The sequence below is a fragment of the Paroedura picta genome, chromosome 3 (assembly GCF_049243985.1).
Source record: "Paroedura picta isolate Pp20150507F chromosome 3, Ppicta_v3.0, whole genome shotgun sequence".
NCBI lineage: Eukaryota > Metazoa > Chordata > Lepidosauria > Squamata > Gekkonidae > Paroedura > Paroedura picta.
Window position 1 is genome coordinate 117,986,766 of NC_135371.1, and position 19,502 is coordinate 118,006,267.

At 44.2% G+C, this 19,502-nt stretch overlaps 1 protein-coding gene across 12 annotated transcripts in view; it reads left to right on the forward strand.

The window, feature by feature from the left end:
* ADGRL1 (adhesion G protein-coupled receptor L1) overlaps positions 1-19,502 on the forward strand; it is a 159,081-nt gene that overhangs the window by 114,880 nt on the left and 24,699 nt on the right. For 5 of the 12 annotated variants that reach the window (XM_077327352.1, XM_077327351.1, XM_077327356.1 and 2 more), the window contains 9 exons: positions 970-987; positions 8,193-8,993; positions 11,938-12,252; positions 13,297-13,400; positions 13,532-13,717; positions 14,573-14,611; positions 16,541-16,724; positions 19,040-19,162; positions 19,247-19,452. In XM_077327352.1, coding sequence (XP_077183467.1) covers positions 970-987; positions 8,193-8,993; positions 11,938-12,252; positions 13,297-13,400; positions 13,532-13,717; positions 14,573-14,611; positions 16,541-16,724; positions 19,040-19,162; positions 19,247-19,452 — 1,976 coding nt within the window. Of the gene's footprint in view, positions 1-969; positions 988-1,319; positions 1,491-8,192; positions 8,994-11,937; positions 12,253-13,296; positions 13,401-13,531; positions 13,718-14,572; positions 14,612-16,540; positions 16,725-19,039; positions 19,163-19,246; positions 19,453-19,502 lie in introns of those variants that run through there. The other 7 variants (XM_077327355.1, XM_077327362.1, XM_077327360.1 and 4 more) reach the window with 4 other exon arrangements.

Below are 19,502 nucleotides of genomic sequence, written 5' to 3' on the forward strand. Positions count from 1 at the left end.
TTTGAATAATCACTATATGGACCATGAATTGCATGGAGATGCAGCTATGGCACTGCCGTTCATTATTTGCCTTGTATTTATGCAAGTCCTGCTAAAGTCCTTGGAAGTCCTGGTTGCAAGGAGTGGAAATAAACAAATTATCTTACTGCAGAGCTGCCATCAGTCAGTGTGTCAACAGAATAATGACTGGACTGGTTCTTCACAAGGCAGCACCTTATACATTTCCTTGGGCATCACAGCTCCATGGCTGGTCAGACCTATTAATTGGTTGGAGTAAGGGAATAGACAGTGGGTTACATTGACAATACCTAATTATGTGGCTATGTGGAGCTTATCAAGAAGATCCTGAATCAGGACAGAGCAACACAAGTATGGTTCGATATAGGTTGGTGCAAGTTCTGGTGAGCTGGAATGAGAAGACTTTTACTGCCAGGGTTGGTCAGCCTTTCATATAAAGTAAGGATGGATTCTGAGATGTTTTTCTTTCCAAACTTTTGCTCTCTCCCCTTTTTCACTTTTCTGCTTGCTCTCCCTCTTCCTTCTCGCCCTGCAAATGCTCTCTAACTAAGCAGACCCCTTTTGTGTTTTGTTCCTTCGTTGTCCTCTCTGGTTGGTTTTGATTTCTGACTTTTCTTCTAAAGGGCAATGTCGCTGGCACAATTATTTTTTAAATTGTAAACCTGAAAGTGATCAGATGATGTAAGAAAAAAAAATGAGAAAGTATCATTACCACCACCGAACCCAACACACTGTCTGCCTTGAAACCATTCCAAAGTGGGAGGGCTGGCATTTGTTGGGCTGGTGGGATGATGGGAGGGGAAATTTGCAGTTGAGAAAGAAAAATAATGGTTTCTATAGGGTGGGGGGTGGGAAGAAACAAAAAGCAATTTAATCTCTTTTCTCTTTTTTTTCCTTCTTGCACCTTTTTTTTTCAATATATTTTTCTTCTCTCCCTTCCGATGCATAAAGTAGAAGTGGAACAGAAAGGTAAACAACAACATTACCACTGACCCCACCCCTAACCCAGCACCTTGTTTTTTCTCTGTGGCCATATTTAATGTGACCTTCCTTTACCTTTTCTCCTCAATCCTTCTTCTCCTAACCTCCCACCTCCCCTTCCCTCGGTTTTCCCAACTCTTCTCTCTTTGGTCTCACTAATTCCAATTGGCATTCCCCTCCCCTTCTAGAAACAAAGCTTCCAATAACTAAAGAACACCCAGCAAATAAAGGAATAATGCAGTCATCTAATAACCACCCTTCCAAGCTTCTCCATTTTTCCTTGTTCACATGTGGAGCGGAAGCACCATTAATGTCTGGACTGTAACTGTCCTCTCTCTGGTTTTGCTTCCTTCAGGGGAAATACACTTTTCCAAACCGTTCTGTGCGTCTTTTATCATTCAGCTGATATTCTCTGCTCCTTTCTTCATGTTTCCATGGCAACCAACTGGGTACCTTGGCCTACCTCAACCACTACTTCTCTCTTTCTTCTTGTAATTAAAAAAATCCCAATTCCTGATTTTTAAGAGATGCTTAAAATTTTGCGGGGGAATTACATATAAAATTTTGATAAAATGTAGAAAAATAGTGGGAGGGTGTGTGTGTGTTTTTTTTAAGTTTTGTTTTTTGTTTTGATTACTAATTGGGCATTTTCCATTAATTCTTCTTGGAATTCTTGCTATTTATATACATATGTCAAACTTTCTTTTTTCATTAGAGAATTAAAGTGGTATTAAGCCGTCTGTGAGATCCCAGTGTAAGTGTATACCCTTAAGTACAAGTGAAAGTAAACATTGCTGTATTCAACATGCCTTCTTTCCAAACCGTACTTTCAGGATCATGATACATAGCACCAATTTAGTGCTTTTAAGAAATCTGCTACTGAACAGAGTAGATGTGTTGTGCATAGGCCCCCTCCACGTATTTAATATACTATTGTTTGTGGACCGCAGTGTCAGGACCATTCAGTGACACATATTAAGTGGCACATTTATAACTCATTCAGTAAATCAACTTTAATCAGATATGTGGTTAAAACTTGAGGATCAGTTGCTCTACTCAGGATCAATTTTTCAGGGAGAATTTTACCCTGAACTTCTACAGTTTTTTGGAGAGAACTCCCAAGGTAAATTTTCAGCAGAGGTATCATAATCCTCCCCTTGCCTGCAATTATTTCAGTTGTCTTGAGGAGCTTTTTCTTAACTCTTTTGTGTGCTCTTCTATCAAGATGATATGGAAATGAGGCAAACTCATAGAATACCCCTTCCCCCCCCCCCAGAACACATATAAATAATTTATTCCAATTTACTAACCACTTTGATGTGGACATTTTTAAAATTTTCTTGCTTACTGTTTCTTTTTCTTTCCGTTTTAAATTCCTGTTTAATACTGGGTGATTTTATTTGGGTCCCCCCCCCTTTCCTTTTCTACCTTTTTGTTTTAACAAAAGCTGCAGTCATGATCATTGGCTCTGTCTGTTATTGGTGGAAGATGGGGGTGGTGCATGAAAGAAGGGGGTCAGTCAATGTACTCTTAATTTGAATTTCTTGGCTAGATCTGGAAGTAATATACCTAATGTAAGTACCAGGAGTCACAGCCGTAATCAGCCTGTCTGAACAAGGGACAAGCTGCCAGGTTAGCACTAAGAATCCACCAAATTAATTTATTTCAGAGAATTAAAGCTCAAAAGCCAGGCTTGATTCCACCCGACCCATGTCTCTCTTCCTGCTCTCTCTATTTCTCTCTCTTTCTGTTTAGTTTGTTCTAAAAGCTCTGTTGATTTTTTTTTCTTGCATTGGTTTGGAATTTTTTCCCAAGATTGGGGATGGAGGCATATACTTATACTTTTCTTTTCCACAGGTTTCCATGGTTTTGGATGTGGCTTTTTACTGATTGTTTCCTTCTCTGTTTCTGACATCTTCTCCCCCTACCCCAGAGCACAGTTGCCCCCATCCCGACTTAGAAGGCTGAGTCGACTCTGCCCCATCCATGAGGGATCGGAACCAGTTAACGCTTTGTGCTGTCCCCCCCTCGCCAGCGCTTCATTCTTTAATGGTGTGTTTCTCCTCCCGCTGCCAGGAGTCATCCATCCCACCCCACCAACCCAGACGGGAAGCTGGGCTGAGCCGAACCTGTGAGACTCCAGGAAGCTGCTTTTTTGGCAACATTGCCAGGCAGGTGTTCACAACTGCCAGGCAGGATTAGATATCTAAAAATCCCCCACTTTTTCACCCATGCCCTGTTCAGCTACACCTGATGTTTGTAGATCTCACTGTGTTATTCATAGGCAAGAGACAATGGCATCTGCATAAGTACAGCACAAATATGGACAGAACACACCAATGCCTAGATGCACACAGATATACCTAGACCCAAGCATAATTGTAATGATCCTTGATGGAAGCACATACATTCGGCTAGATGTGCACATTTGGAAACTGAGGGCAGTGCATTCACAGGAAAGTATACATGGTGAAGAACGTGAAATCTGATCACACAAGGCCAGCCACTGCACAGACTCATATATACATGAAGGATTAATCATATACACTCAAAAATAAACTCGGGTGTGCACACAGACATATTTAGGAGCATGCATAACCTAGCTATGCCACTCACAAGATACAGAAGCCACTTCAAGTACTTCAAGCAGAGACGACCCATCAGCCAAAGATGAAAAAACAAAGATATTTCCAAGCTGGCGATGCCATTGCCAGCTTGGAAATTTTTTTCTGTTTATTTATTATGCTTCAAGTGCTTCAGCAGGTTTTTGTGATATAAATTCCAAAATGACATTTACCTGCTCTTATAAGCAGCCCCAGAAATTGGGACATGGCTTGGCCTCTAGGATCATATCCCAAGTGAAAACCAAATTGTCATGCCACCTTGGACTTCTCAGCTGCAGCTTTCACACATGCACAAAGCTGGCCTGGATCAGGGCACACATTGAAGAAACCAGTTCTGGGACTTTCTTGCCTGTTCAGTCTTGGGCTCTGTTGGCCAGAGAGGAGCTTCCCCTGGGTCCTTGCTGAATGCTTTGAAGAGTAGCAGGGATCAGAGATTGGCACCGCTCAAGCCTGACCACCTCATACCTTTCACTCCCAACCCCAAATCACTGACAGCTTTAACTAGAAGAAACCGAGATAAACATGTGCAATATGTATGACCACGATAGCTAAGCATGCTACATCTGTAGGAACTCAGATGATGAAGAATTCAAAGGGTTGCTCCCTGAAAATCAGAGAGTGGAGCACCACAAAAGTGGTAAAAGAATAAGCTGAAAAGCTATGGCTGCTGGAACTCACAGGTTCAGGCTCCAGGCCCAGGCTTTATTGTAATGATCTTTCAGTTCCGAGCGGTTTCCCTTAAGCATGACATGCAGGGAGAATTGAATGGGTTGTGGGCATGACATAAGATGGGTCACCAGCCATGTGGCTGTTTTGGTCCCCTGGGAGTAAGGAGGGGAGGACTGCACTGACTGGGTGGGATTCGGTCACCTTCCCAGTCAGGAAAAGGAATCATCTCTCTGTCTGGTGGAAAAAAGCCTTTGCTGGATTGATACAGAATGAGTTTCATCAGAGATCTCACCGGGAAAGAATGACAAAGGCACAAGATAGGACACTGAACACTTTGACCCATTTAGTCATGAAATCCTCTCTCTCTCTCTCACTAGTCACTTTTAACTTTGATTTGGACAATTCCGCACAGGTCTCAAAATAAAACCAGCCGTAGGCCTTGTTCTGCCACAGAATACCACCAAACTCCACAAACCTTGTGCTGTATGAAATATTTCTTGGCTAGCAATGGAAGATTGCTTTTGGAAAAACAACAAATAGAACCTGGGGAAAATCTCACTGAAATAAAAGTGACAATACTACAGTTACAGCATAATCTATGTCAATAAAAATCAAATGTCTGCAAAGGCCATCATTTACACTTAAGTGAGTCTTGAAGAGGTTTGTTTTTTTAATGTCAATTTAGGAAGACTCATCATGACAAATCCTGATGAGAACCTGTGCTAGTCTGTAGCAGCATGATAGAGAGTCTGGTGGTACCTTAAATATTAATAACATTCATTCCAGCATAAACTTTCTTGAAAGGTTTCTCACAAAAACTTATGCTGGATTGGGCAGCTCTTTATACCACCCTATGAGCACCCTCTTCAAAGAAGTGTATGTGCTTCAAGTGATAGGATTTTATGAGAAATACATTTATGGGTCTGCACCATACATAACGTAATGTGTGATATCTGAGAAACTATCTCTGGGCCAACTCTGCCTCTATAGGAGACAGTTCATCAGTTGAAAGGAAGTGTCTGTCCCCCTGGACTCTTTAGGGTTCTCGACTCATGATTGTCAGCCACTATGAGCCCTCCCTGATGTAGGCCAGTTTCCCCCAGTCCCTACAACAGAAGTAAGGCAATAATATCTGCCAATAATAGCAATGGCAGAAACCTTATCAATCAGAGTGATTTCTTACTACTGAAAAAGGTGCAATATCATATCTCCATAGAGACCAAAACACTGTGAACGACCTTGAGTGAGCTCATCAGGTTGCTGATTCAGCCTTACTTTCTCTTCCTGGGGGTGACCCAGGAACAGTGGCCACTGGAAACAGCAGGTACCAGTGCAGCTTGCATCTAAACCCGCATAAATCCCATTGCTTTCAGTGGACCTTAAGCTTGCTTAACTGCAGGATAGATTGTATACAGTTTTGAATTATCTTCTCCTTAGATATAAATGCAAAAATGGATCAGAAGCACATCCCTGTCCATTCTCAGTAGTCCGGCAGCCTAAGGTCTGCTTGGATCCAGGAGAACAATCAGGGTTCATTAATAAATATTTGAGGGGCGCTTAACATTGTCAAAATCCATGGATCTGCCATTAATTTCTGGAGCGCTCTTCCTCTACTTCCTGGTGTGTTCTGATGTTTAATGTTACTAACTCCAGCCAGAATCTCCAAGAGCAGAGTCAAAGTTATGCCCAGCCCAAATAAGCTTCACTGCAAACCATGTCCAGGGTGACATGGCACATCACAAAAATTGTGTGATTTTAATAAAGGCAGAGCAGAGAATTCACTTCTTGCCCACAAAATCTGCTCCCAGACATTCTGGGACAGATATGCAGTCCTAGCAAAACCCCAGTTATGCAGTGAGAAATAAATTTGCTCCCACATGGGCAAACAGCAAACCAACACCCAACAGAAACTCCACTGTCCTGTGGATTAGGCTCCTACAGTACTCTCAGGTTCCTTTCCTTTTACTACAATATCAAACCAATTTCCTGGCCTCTAAAATCTAGGTCTCATTTTTAAAAATGCACCATGCACCATTTAAGGCTCATGGCCTGATTTGAACACTTCTTTATCTGCTGTGAGGCTACTCTGTGACCCTGCACACACTGTGCCAGAGTAGACAAGGTGAATTCTCTGCTACCATGCTGCTCTCCTCACCCACCCCCTCCTTCCACCACTAAATGCTTTTTTTTCTCCCAGCCTTGCTCCAGCTAACCAGAGCCAGACACTTGCAGAATGGCTAGCTTGAATTGTCTTCCTTTCAAACTTTTTTCCTCCTGGCTTTTCCCAAGATTCCAGGCTGCCAACCAGCTGTGGGTGGAAGGGAGGGGTTTCCTTTCCCGTCTGCCCAGGTCTCCCTCCCACTGTCACACTTCACTCCTTCACCACCCTGCCATGCGCACTAGTCTCATGTCCCTTGCCAATCTGAATCAAACCTGGCTGATCAGTTGCTCCAGTGGCACCCAGGATATGGGGAGGGGGGATAGAATCATACCCTGCCCACCATGAGACGGGTAGCTCTTCTTTCCAGAAGGGAGCCAATCCCTCAGCTAATCCACAGCTCTCTGTCTTCAGGGATTTAAAAGTAGTCTCTTTCAGCAGGAAGAGGAAACACCCAGTGTTTTGCATTCATTGGGCTTCTAATTGGCCAGACATGGGGTTCTCAATGCTTGTGTTGCATTCTCCATCCTTCTTCATCTGTGTTTTGATCTGTCTGCCAGTACAGGAGTGTTAGGGCTAGCAGCTCCTCACCTTTCCTTTGGCCCTGCAAGAATGCTGTCTAGGGGTTGCTGGGACCAGGGCTCCCAAATCCTGCACTCAGCCGCTTCACCACTTTCTGTTTGTAGGGAATTGCACTGGGTTGACTTGTGGCCCTGAGAGGATATTTAGCTGCAATCCAGGGAAGAGTGCTGGCTATTAATATGCCATTAATATCCCTCCCTCTGATCTGCCATTCCAAGAAGGTAAGAGGAATGGAAACAGCTATTTTGAGAGTCCTTTAAGTTGCTAGGGATGAATTGGGAGCCCAGAGAAAAATGAGAACAAAAAGAAACAGATGTGAGAATAGTGATGGGTGTTTATGCCAGCACAGAACTGGGCTTATGCTGGCTTATCCACCTTGACCTATGGGGCAGAGAGGACCAGCAATCTCAGATGAATGATCCCCCCCCCCAAAGAATCTTTGTGGGAGTGCAACAGAGCAAACAACAAACATGTCCCTGCTCTAGAGTGACCTAGAGGCTACCCAAACCCAAAGAGCAGGGGAGCACACACTATTCAATGGATCCCTTAGGACAGGCCGCCTTACTGTTCCTTGGTTTTTGAAAATCTGGTCAGACAGCTTTAATTTCCATACTGTTAGGATGTGTGTGTGTCGTCCCCCCCCCCCATTAATTCCAGTGGAGAGGATTGGATTGAGATCACCTAGGAAGTTAGCTCATGTTAAATTGTGTGTCCTGTTGATTTTAACCCTTCTCATGCCAACCCCCATAGAACACACTTCCAAGGAAGAGAGGCTAGAATGGGCAATTCAGCAGCACACATCTTCAGCTTAATGCAGCAAAAGGGGAAAAATTAAATTGGACCCCTCCAAAATTCCCATGTTAATTTGATCTGAAGAAAATGTTTCTTTCCTCTGTGATGCTTACCTGCCCCCAGTCTTTATTTAACTCGTCACTGAGCCGTCTCTGCTCAATAACAGATTAAAGTCTCATGATTGCAGCTGCTCTCAAAACTCAGCGCGGATTTCACTTCTCCTGCCAACAGCCTTTTACAAATTTATCCTTTCTTCTCTCTCTCTCTCTCTCTTTCTTTCTTTTTTTCTCTTCTTCTGTCACACACTCTCTCTGGATTTTTCCCCCTTTTGCCCAATCATCCTTTCCTTCCCCTCATCCCCTCCCTAGTATTCGTTTGCCCGGGGACGCTGCACAAGATCCTGGAACCTACCTCGGCTCATGAGTCAGAGCATCAGTCTGGAGCCTGGTGTAAGGACCCTCTTCAAGCTGGAGACCGAATATATGTCATGCCCTGGATCCCGTACCGGACAGACACACTGACAGAGTATGCTTCGTGGGAGGACTATGTGGGTGGCCGACACACAACCACCTATCGCCTGCCCAACAGGGTTGATGGAACCGGCTTTGTGGTATACGATGGCGCAGTCTTTTACAACAAGGAGCGGACACGCAACATAATCAAGTATGACCTGCGGACACGCATCAAGAGTGGAGAGACAGTTATCAATACAGCCAACTACCATGACACCTCGCCCTATCGCTGGGGGGGCAAAACCGACATTGACCTGGCTGTGGATGAAAATGGGCTGTGGGTCATCTACGCTACTGAAGGCAACAATGGACGGTTGGTGGTGAGCCAGCTCAATCCCTACACACTACGCTTTGAGGGCACATGGGAAACGGGCTATGACAAGCGCTCAGCATCCAATGCCTTCATGGTTTGTGGAGTCCTCTATGTGGTACGGACAGTTTATGTGGATGATGATAGTGAGGCGGCTGGGAACCGTGTTGATTATGCCTTCAACACCAACATGAACCGTGAGGAACCCATTTCATTGAATTTCCCCAACCCCTACCAGTTCATCTCCTCCATTGACTACAATCCACGTGACAACCAGCTCTATGTGTGGAACAACTATTTCGTCTTGCGCTACTCCCTTGAGTTTGGCCCACCTGATCCTAGCACTGGTAAGGCATCCAAATGGTGCATGGGGGGGAGGGTTGAAAGTCATTGGTCATGAGTTTCTCTAACCGTAGTATTGTCTAAAGTTTTATTGGACCCAAATGTCATATGTTCCTGTATACCTGAGGAATCCCTCAAACATGTCAAGATCCTTCCCTTGTCCACAAGTAGCCCAGTCTTGTTGCTGTTGCGATTGGCATGGCGGGCCAGTCACGTAAATACAGCAAGAACACTAAAGCTTATCAGCAGGCTTTTACAAAATGCACATGGCTTAAGACTTGGACTTGAGCTGAATGCCAACTAAAGTGCATACACTTAAGATATACTGTAAGCAGTTGCAAGTCATTGAGACAGTGTCTTCCCCCAACTGCTGCTACGTGATGTATCTCCCTTCCATCAGATTTTGGGTAACATTCAGCTATATAGCAGCAAGTCTACTGCTTCAATCCCAGAGCTAGCTTTCTGAGAATATCTTTCATTTCATTGCTTTACCACACACGGGTCTTTTGGTTCTCGCCATCCAGTAAGCATCAGAGAACTGACTTAGTACAATTCAGACTCTCCATGGCCTCAACAGAGTTAGTGTGTGCCTGAAATCCTGACAGTTGGCATCACTTGGAGTTTAAATTGACACAGATGGATTGTGTGATGTGCAGCGTTTGGCAGGAGTAGAGTCTACGGAAAGTAATTCCTTGAAGATGGACTGAAGGAGAAAATAAATCCAGTGCTTATTTTAGACAGAATGGAATCGAGATCAGCTTTGCCCAGGTGCGTTGGCAGGTCCAGATATATTTAGAACCCCACACAGCTAATTTCCTCCCCCTCCTTTGTCTGATCACCCCGACTCAACAATTGCTGTCTGGGTAGCAGCATTTGAGCTTAGGCTGTGGGTGGCTGGACGGAATTCATCTCTGATGTGAATGCCGCACTGGCAGTCAAACTCAATGAGGGTGACAACATTTGCAGGCAGAAGCTGTTTGGGGGGGTTTGGGTGAGAGGGAGGTTAGGGCCATAGTAAGTTAGCAGCTGGGAGATCTGTGAACCAAATCTTTTTTTTGGGGGGGGGGGTTAATAACTGCCAAGCGGGATCCCAGTGTGGTTTGAGACATTATTGAAGGCGAAAATGGCCACATGTGCTGGTGTTAGCCTTAGAGGAGAAAACAGCACCCAACCTTTCCTGCTCTTTGTTCCCTTCCAGGGCTAGGAACAGCCTGGGAAGGGGCAGGGTTCTAGTCTATGAAATGTATGGAGGGAGGATCAAGCCTCCTCCTTGGTTTCAGTATTGTGGCCATGGTCCTAACAGGGACCCCAACACTGCAATTTCCATTTTGAAAATGCTGGTGAGATCTGTTCATGGAACTCTCACTGTGCCATCTAGTTTATTTCCTAGATCCCTGCCTTAGGAATCAGACGTTGCCCTTTAAATGTGAAGATGAAGTGGGGAAAGGCCATTGTGGCACCCCTCTCCCATTTCTTCTGCAGTCCTGTTGTCTCCCCACCCCCCTTCCTCATTGGCTGTGGTAAGCAGATTTCCAGGTGTGCCACAGGACAGGTGGGGATGGCGATAACAAGATTAAGGAAGGAAAGGCTGAGAGGACTTGTGGCTGCCCTTTATACTGTTCCAACTGGAGATTTAGAAGACAGTGTCCAGGGTAAAAAGTTACAAGGGTAGTTAAAGTAAGCAGAAGGAGAATAATTACATTCAGAGTTAATATATTCTTGATAAACTTGTCAAATAGCAGCAGTTAAGTTCAAATTATGCATTTGTTCAATTAAAAACAATATAATCTTAGGAAGCTTTGTCATAGTCCATTGCACTCATTATTACCATTTTAAAAGATAAAAATTATAAGAAGGAAGATATAGGTCTTCAGAAGGGAAAGTCACATACTGGGGGCGGGGGGGCAGTATCTCTCAAGTACAAACCAAGGGGGATATGAAGGAATTAGCAGGGATTTGTAAAGGTACCTTAGTTCTAATGCTTGCCAGAAAGCAATATTCTACTATTCTGAAAGTTCACTGTAAACAGCCTAAATTTTGCAAATTATCATTTATACAAATGCTCCTTATCTGATCTAATGAATGAAAACCAATAATATTTGCTTTAGGAGGCACACAGTATTTTATGCATGCCGTTAAATGTTTTACCAAAGGGGAAAAAAGCCAAGAGAAATACTGTGACTCATGAAATATTGGCCAGCAGTAGAAAGGAGTCAGAAAACTGGTAGTTAAGTCCAGAGGAAGAAAAAAAAACATGACCGCTTCCCTCTGTGATAATTGGAAATCCATCTCTAATCTTTCAATATTTGAATATTTAGTAGCCTCAGCCTTTGCTATATAATGCTTATTGCTGCAACTATTGCCGGTAAGAGCCAGTGTACTGAAAATCTGAGATTAGCTGTTTTATAATTGTATCCTTTGCCTTGGAAACATATTCTGTACCACAAGTGTGATTGTATTGTACTGTATTGTGGTTCTAGCTTTTTTTGTTCCCAAACATGTGTTTTGCTATGGGGAATCCAACAGCAGAGTGATAGAGCACCAGCAATGCATACAGAAGGTCCCAGATTTGCCTCTTTTTTTTCCAGTTAAAAGGTAGCAAAACTGAGAAAATATTCTACTTGAGACTTTAGAGGGCAGCTGTCAGTCAAGGAGACTGTTCAGGACTAGATTCTGTTCAAGACTGTTCAGTGGCCTGACTCTGTCAAAGACAGCCACAGGCAGTTGCTTAATCTCATGGGGTTGCTCTTGGAGCTCAAATGCTTTGGGAAGGAACCTGTCAAGGGTTCCTACAAAAGCCCCAAGGACTCCTAATGGGAGATTATGTTCCCTATTTTACTGCAGTCTAGTGAGATACAGAAAGACCCTTTAAGATAAAATCCATGTTGGAACTGTGGAGGCATTTGTCCGTGGGAGGGACCCTCTCTCTAATTGTTTCTCTGCCTGCAGGCCCAGTCACTTCGACCCCAGTCAGCACCACAACCACTGTTCGTCCCACAACTGTCACCAGCACCATCTCGCCTGCCGCCACAACGACCGCACGCCCAGCACCGCTCACCACCCACCCTATTGGTGCCATAAATCAGAAGGGAACTGAATTACACCCGGTCACGGTCTTAGTGCCCAGCACCCGCCGCCCACCAGCAAACAATCAGCATATTTCTCCAGAGATTTTTTGTGAAGCCAATATGATGCGGAGTATCCAGTGGCCAGCCACCCAACAAGGCATGCTGGTTGAACGGCCGTGCCCTAAGGGCACACGAGGTAAAGTAGCCCCAAGCAGAGGTATCTTACATTTATTTATGTTTCAACTATGTTTCAATTTATATACTGCCTTTCCCACACAGTGGCTTGTGGCCTGACTCTAGCTCCTTGGAGTGCTGGGGGGGTGTCCGGTTGGTCAGTTGGGGAAAACTAGGGCTCTGTCATAACGCATTTTCTCCATGAGATGAAGGTAGTTTGACCCAACTCCCATGTCAACTAAAGTAGACAACACTACTTCTTCCGTGGCTTCAGTAGTTGGACCAGTCGTGACTCCATAGATGGCAAATTCAGGTGGATGAGCTACCCCTGCCGTTCCATGCTAATAGAACTCTTCTACTAATTGGTGTGGCACTAGGCCATTATCCTTGCTCTGTCATCTTTATTAATTTTATTATTTATTTATTTCTTGGATTTATATACCGCCGTTCCTGACTGGGCCCATAGTGGTTTACAAGGATAAAAGAATAAAATACAATAAAACCCTATAATTCCCCTTAATAAAAAATACTATTAATACCAAGGCGGCAGGTGAAAACCACTATCTATTCCCCTGGTTCAGCCGGGGGGGGGGGGGGGGCAACCATCCTGCTGTTCTCCTAGTGGGAGTGAGGCACCAGATCCATCAAATGGACACGGGGAGTCCTAGATCAAATGTCAGGACCCCACCCTGGCCTCAACCATACGTCTGGTGGAAGAGCTCCGTCTTGCAGGCCTTGCGAAAAGTTGACAGCCCCAGCAGGGCCCTTAGCTCTTCTGGGAGCTCATTCCACCAGGTTGCGACCAGGACCGAAAAGGCCCTGGCCTGGGTCAAGGCCAGGTAAACGTCCCAAGGGCCCGGGACTACCAGTAGATTCATACCCGCAGAGCGAAGAGCCCTGCAGGGGGCATAAGCAATCAAGCAGTTCCGCAGGTAGCAAATTAGTCAGATGTGAGAAGTGGGCTGGCTTTGGGGAGGGTAGGCGGTAGGGATGTGTGTATAGCCAAACAGTGTATGTGTGCATAAGTCTCTCTCTTTCACTCATACCCTTGGTCCCCTTTTCACAGGAATCGCTTCCTACCAGTGTCTTGCTTCCCTTGGAATCTGGAACCCACGGGGTCCTGACCTTAGCAATTGTACAAGTCCATGGGTCAATCAAGTAGCTCAGAAGGTACTGTTCTTCTGTCCAGAGCTTTCTTTTTAATTGCAGTCAAGCATGTCATACTCAGAATAAAGGCCAGAAATCATGCCTGCAGAACCTGACTGCAGCCATGTCTAAGTTTCTTTCCCCTTTCTTGGCAGATCAAAAGTGGAGAGAACGCAGCCAATATTGCCAGTGAGCTAGCCCGCCATACTCGAGGTTCCATCTATGCTGGAGACGTCAGCTCCTCTGTCAAACTAATGGAACAACTTTTGGACATTCTGGATGCCCAGCTCCAGGCTCTGCGCCCCATTGAGAGAGAGTCAGCTGGCAAGAACTACAATAAGGTGCGTAGCATAGAGAGTGGTTCTGTGGAGACTGAACTTAAAAGTCTGTGTCCTCTCAGTCTCTCCATTAGTCAACTGGTCTTGGGAGTAATGACAGAAATCCAATAGGTTAAAGTTTTATTCCTGCGGGGGGGGGGGGGGGGAAGAGTCACCTATTGAATTTCTGCTCACCGTGCAGCTGTTGAAATCACAGAAACTACCCAGAGAAAAGTGACAACTGTGGGGTCGAATCAAGGAGCATGGAAGGAAGGTTGGAGCTTCCAGGGCATTGGGAAATATAGTCACACAGGGGCAGAATGAAATGGCTTAGAGGGAAAGGCTAGAAGTCAGGAACCAACAACTGCATGTTTCAGGGAACTAACAGTAACTCTGAGATGCAGGTCACTAAGTTGCACTGCTCCATTCATTTCAGTGGGACTTGTTTGGAAATCTTGTACAAGCTCCATTGATACAGATGGAGGGTATTGAGTAGCAATGTTCCTGCCTTTGCCCATACTGGTTTGTCAGTTTTAAAATTCACCTATTAATGTAATAGGAATTCAGTATGAATACGTTACTTATAAACTGGATATTTTGATCAAAGTTTTGATAACATTAACATAAGTCTTTTATGTTTGATTTGTAACATAAAAACGAGGATAAAGGCACAAAAATAAAATAATGTTCATTTGTATTCCAAATGTCCAATAAAATTCAAAGAAAATGTTCTTTGGCTCCTGGCTGATAGAGGCTTATGGACCTATAAAACTTGTCACCCTGGGTGCTTCCCCTCATAATTCTTCTCTAATCAGCACTTTCCTCTGTTTCTGCCCCTGACCCACTGCTCACTCGGGTTATGGATGCTGTACTCTGCAGATGCACAAGAGAGAAAGGACATGTAAAGACTACATCAAGGTGAGTATAAAACCCAGGCACAGACTCCTGCCCAAGAAGCCAAGGAACCACAGCTCTGGATCTCAAGAAACTTCTGAGGTTCCATTGGCCTGACACTGTTGACTAGAGTTAGAGAATTGCCTCAGTGGGGTTACCTTTAGAAGGATGCTTAATTACTCCTTGATTATTGTTTTGACAACCAAAGTCATAAACAGCAACCTCTCACCTCACAAAAGGAGGGCTGAAAAATTACTACAGAAGTTTTCTTTTAATTTAACAACTGCGGGAAAATTTGCTACACATAAAGTGGTTTGTTTAACTTTATCTCTGAGTAGCCAAGATAATTTCACTTTCAGCTCTTGTATTTGGAGCAATGAAAGCAAAGATCTGCAGAATCAGTTCTATTGTTGCCACAAGAAGAAGAGAAGAATTGGTTTTTATACTGTGCTTTTCATTACCTGAAAGAGTCTCAAAGTGACTTACGATCACCTTCTCTTCTTCTCCCCACAACAGACACCCTGTGAGGTAGCTGGGGCTGAGAGAGTTCTGATAGAACTGCTCTGTAAGAACAGGACTATCAGGACTTTGGCTAGCCCAAGCCCATCCAGCTGGCTGCATGTGCAGGGAATCAAACCTGGCTCACCAAATTAGAGGCTGCCACTCTTAACCATTGTGCCAATTGCAGAGTCTATCTGAATATAGAGTTCCATTGAATCTTCCTAACATCATTACTGAAGGTAGAGCATTCAGGCACGCAAGCATTGCTCTCGTCTAATGAAAGTGTCCTGTATTTATATCTCCATGCCTAACCTATGCCCCCTCCCCAACACCTCCCCGTTGCATTATTTTTGTCATAGGTCTGCTCATCTAACATCTCCCACCCATTGAAATACTGTGCTGGACTATAGCCAAGAAACATTTCTCCCATCCAGTGAAATGTCACTGAATTTAAAATTCTCATGTGAGATCTTGGAATTATGGAGAATTCATTGGTATTTGGTTAAATGATTATGCCAGGCCACTATGTGAGAAGCCACTTATCTGAAGTTGTCCCTAATCAGAAAACTGCCAAAGAGAGAATGCTTAAAAACTAGCTGATACTTTGTTGTGTCTTTACATGAGGGTTATCACAGAGAACATACCACTCTCACAGATCCAAAGGCTTACCCAAAGAGTGAGAATGTTATTCTTTGGCAATTGTCTCCCAAGTCCTGATTCAATATGCAATAGTACAATATCCAGCCTGTGCATAATAGATTTATTTATTTATTTTATTAGATTTATATACCACCCTCCCTGGAGGCTCAGGGTGGTTTACATGGAACATAAGTGGGATAGCCTTGTTGCAGATAGAAGACATTGCTGTTCATACAAAAATGCCAGAAACATGGCAGATTTCCACTCCATAGCTAGAGAGTGGAAATTGCCTAAGTTCTGTTGAGTTAACTGATTTAAAAGCAAAACGTTTGTGAACTGCAGAATATTTCTATGAGTGGGAAAAGTGCTTGAAGTTGGGAGTGGGGGTTAAGCCATGGAAATGTTTTGGGTTTTTTTAACCATGGACTTCAGAGGGAATATTCAACAGGTATCTATCATGAACCATGAACACAACCACATTACCCCACATATCTAGGGGAAGAATTTCCTGCTCTTGTGTAGTGGCGAGAAATGACATGCTCCTTGTGACAAAAATGCTGGCATGAAGAAACCTGTATTGCATGCCGCAAACGAGTAAAACTCATGCATTTACTGCATGAAAGCAATATTATGAAAAGATAGTTGACGTTGTGAAGATGCTATAGCAGAGCACAAAGACATGTATGATTTGCCAGCTCTGCAGGTTATAAGGGAATGCAAGATAGAAAGAGGTAATTCAAGACTTAAGGGAAGGTGATTGAAATAGAATGAAAAGAAAGTGGGTTTCTGCATCCCTCATCATTATAATTCCAGGCTGTGGTGGAGACGGTGGACAATCTCCTGCGCCCTGAAGCTCTAGAATCTTGGAAGGACATGAATGCTACAGAGCAGGTGCACACAGCCACAATGCTGCTTGATATCCTGGAGGAAGGTGCCTTCTTACTGGCTGACAATGTCAAAGAGCCAGCCCGTTTTGTTGCTGCCAAGGATAACGTTGGTGAGTCTGAGATGCCTTGCCTTGAGGCCAAACAAATGGGGAAGGGGGCCTGCAGTCTCTGCTTGGTGTCTGCCTGTAACAAGGAAGCCATATTGAAGAGAAGCCATTAAAAAGTGGGTGCTACTGTTACGAAAAAAAGAAGAGGTTCTTGAGTTATTTGTACTGGAACTGTTTCTCTTTGTATCCACTGGATCCAAGATTCATTTCCTGAATCCTCCATAAGAATTACATTGGTTACATGATTCATGGACCAAACAAATGTCCATACTGATATTTAATCCATGTAGCAAACTGCATGCCTTCTGCCTGTTCTTCACCGTACACATACCATTACTATAAGGTGACCAGATTGTCCCACTTTTGGAGGGACATCTGGGGGTACCTGGCAAATTGTACTTATGTTGAAATTAAAAATATATATATTACAATACTATTTTTGCGTTCTATGCATTCTATGAAACTTTTTGTTGCTCCATATAGACCAAATTTTTAATCAAGAACCCCCCAGTCAATGGTGTCCCACTTTACCAATGTTAAAATCTGGTCACCTTACATTACTACCCCCTAACTTTGGGGGGCTGACTTCCAGAAGATGTGTGGAGCCATCACTTTTCTTCTAGCTTCAGCAGCACCCTGAATAAATGGTGGTGCCATTGAGAAACAAGCTGAGACCCTTTGTGTATCTGATGCTATATGGAGGACTAATGCTCTGGGCAGAAGAGTGAGGAGATGCAGGGTGGACCAGCAAAGTGAGGGAAGGAGAAGGGAGGGTTGGAATTTATGCACACACCCTTTCTGGTCCCTCTGGGGCTTCTGCTCACACTAGAAGTCCAGCATACTGACAGGCTTCTTATCGTTTATATTACATGCCCATTTCTATTGCTCTTCAGGAGATAATGGTGAGCTTTTATACAAGAGAAAGGAATTGTTGATGTTAATAGTGTGGCAGAGACCCTGAAACTGTGGCCAGGCTTGTTGAATGTGGAGAGAGCCTCCCACGTATTAGGCTTTGGCAGCCTGATTGTTCCTCTGACCTAGATGATCAGGCTAGTCCACTTGCATCAGATCTCAGAAGCTAAGCAGGGTTGGCCCTGGTTAGAACTTGAATGGGAGACCAATAAGGAAGTCAAGGCAATGGCAAACCACCCCTGAGGTCAGTTTTCCTCCACCAGTGCCCATATGTTAATTATTAAAACTATATTGCCAATGTCTTCCAGTAGTGTTATTCAACTCCTCTTGTTACAAGAGAGACATCTAACAGGGCATCCTTGCTTTCCTAGGTGTCTCAGAGAATGTGGACAATTGTAGTTATAGACCTTTAATTCCTGGTACCAATTTTAACCAAATTAAGGTCACGTTTTCTGGCAGTCCTGTCGATTACTGCTGAAGAAAAAGACGAGCTGGTGTTCATATCCCTCTTTTCACTACCCAAATGAGTCTCCAAATAGCTGACAATCACCTTCCCTGTTCTCTCCCCACAACAGACACCCTGTGAGGGAGGGGAGGCTGAGAGAGCCCTGATATCACTGCTCAGCCAGAGCAGCTTTATCAGTGCTGTAAGGAACCCCAGGTCACCCAGCTGGCTGCTTTTGGAGAAACTGGGAATTGAACTTGGCTCACCAGATTAGAAGCTGCCACTCTTAAGCACTACACCAACCTGGCTCTGAGGCAAGTTAATCCCAGAAAAGTGGAGCAGTAAAATGTCAAAATAGCCCAGACTGTCTAGTCAAAGAGTGGAAGCAGCAATTCATTATTTATTTATTATATTTATATACCGCCCTCCCCGGAGGCTCAGGGCGGTTTACATTGAACTTATGAACCATACATGAAACAATCTGCACTAATAATCATACAATAATATTAACAACAGTAACAATTAAATAATACAACAAATAAATAAATACAACAAATATTTACAAATTTACAAATGAGTAGAAAGAACAAATCAAGGCAAGAAGCAATCTGGAATGCTAGATTCCTGTGCAGAACTGTTGCACACTAAGGCACCATAGTGACATGGACAAAACACAACCCATTATCCCCAAATATAGCATTAACTGTCACAAAACTGAGGTGGAAACATGACAGGCACAAAGTACACGGCATGCAGAGGACAGAGCGTATAATTAGCACAAGGGAAGAAAGCCTGAAATGGAATCGCCCCATTTCTGTTTTGGTATTCCAGAGACGAGGTAACATGCAGAGAACCCCAGGCTCTTCCTGTGACAGAATGTAACCCTTCTTGTGAAAAGTATCAGTGTTCTGGACCTCGTCATGACTGTGCTCCTCTCACCCTTCCCTCCCTCTCTCCACAGTGCTGGAGGTCTCTGTGCTGAATACAGAGGGGCAAGTGCCAGAGCTTATTTTCCCACACGATTATACCACCAGAAACTCCATCCAGCTGTCAGCCAACACCATCAAGCAGAACAGTCGCAACGGTGAGTTGGCCCTCAGATTCAGGACTTGGGAGGGAGAGACAACTGGAGAGCACAAACCTGATCCCCTTTTGCTTCCCTCTGCAGGGGTGGTCAAGGTCGTCTTCATTCTCTACAACAATTTGGGTTTTTTCCTCTCCACCGAGAATGCCACAATCAAACTAGGCAGTGAGGTCGGTACGCTTAGCCCCTCACTTGTCGTCAACTCACAAGTCATTGCTGCCTCCATCAACAAGGAGTCCAGTCGGGTCTTCCTCATGGACCCGGTCATCTTCACTCTCTCGCACCTGGAGGTGAGGCTGGTATAATAACTCTTGGGGACACCATGCCCACATCCCAGCCT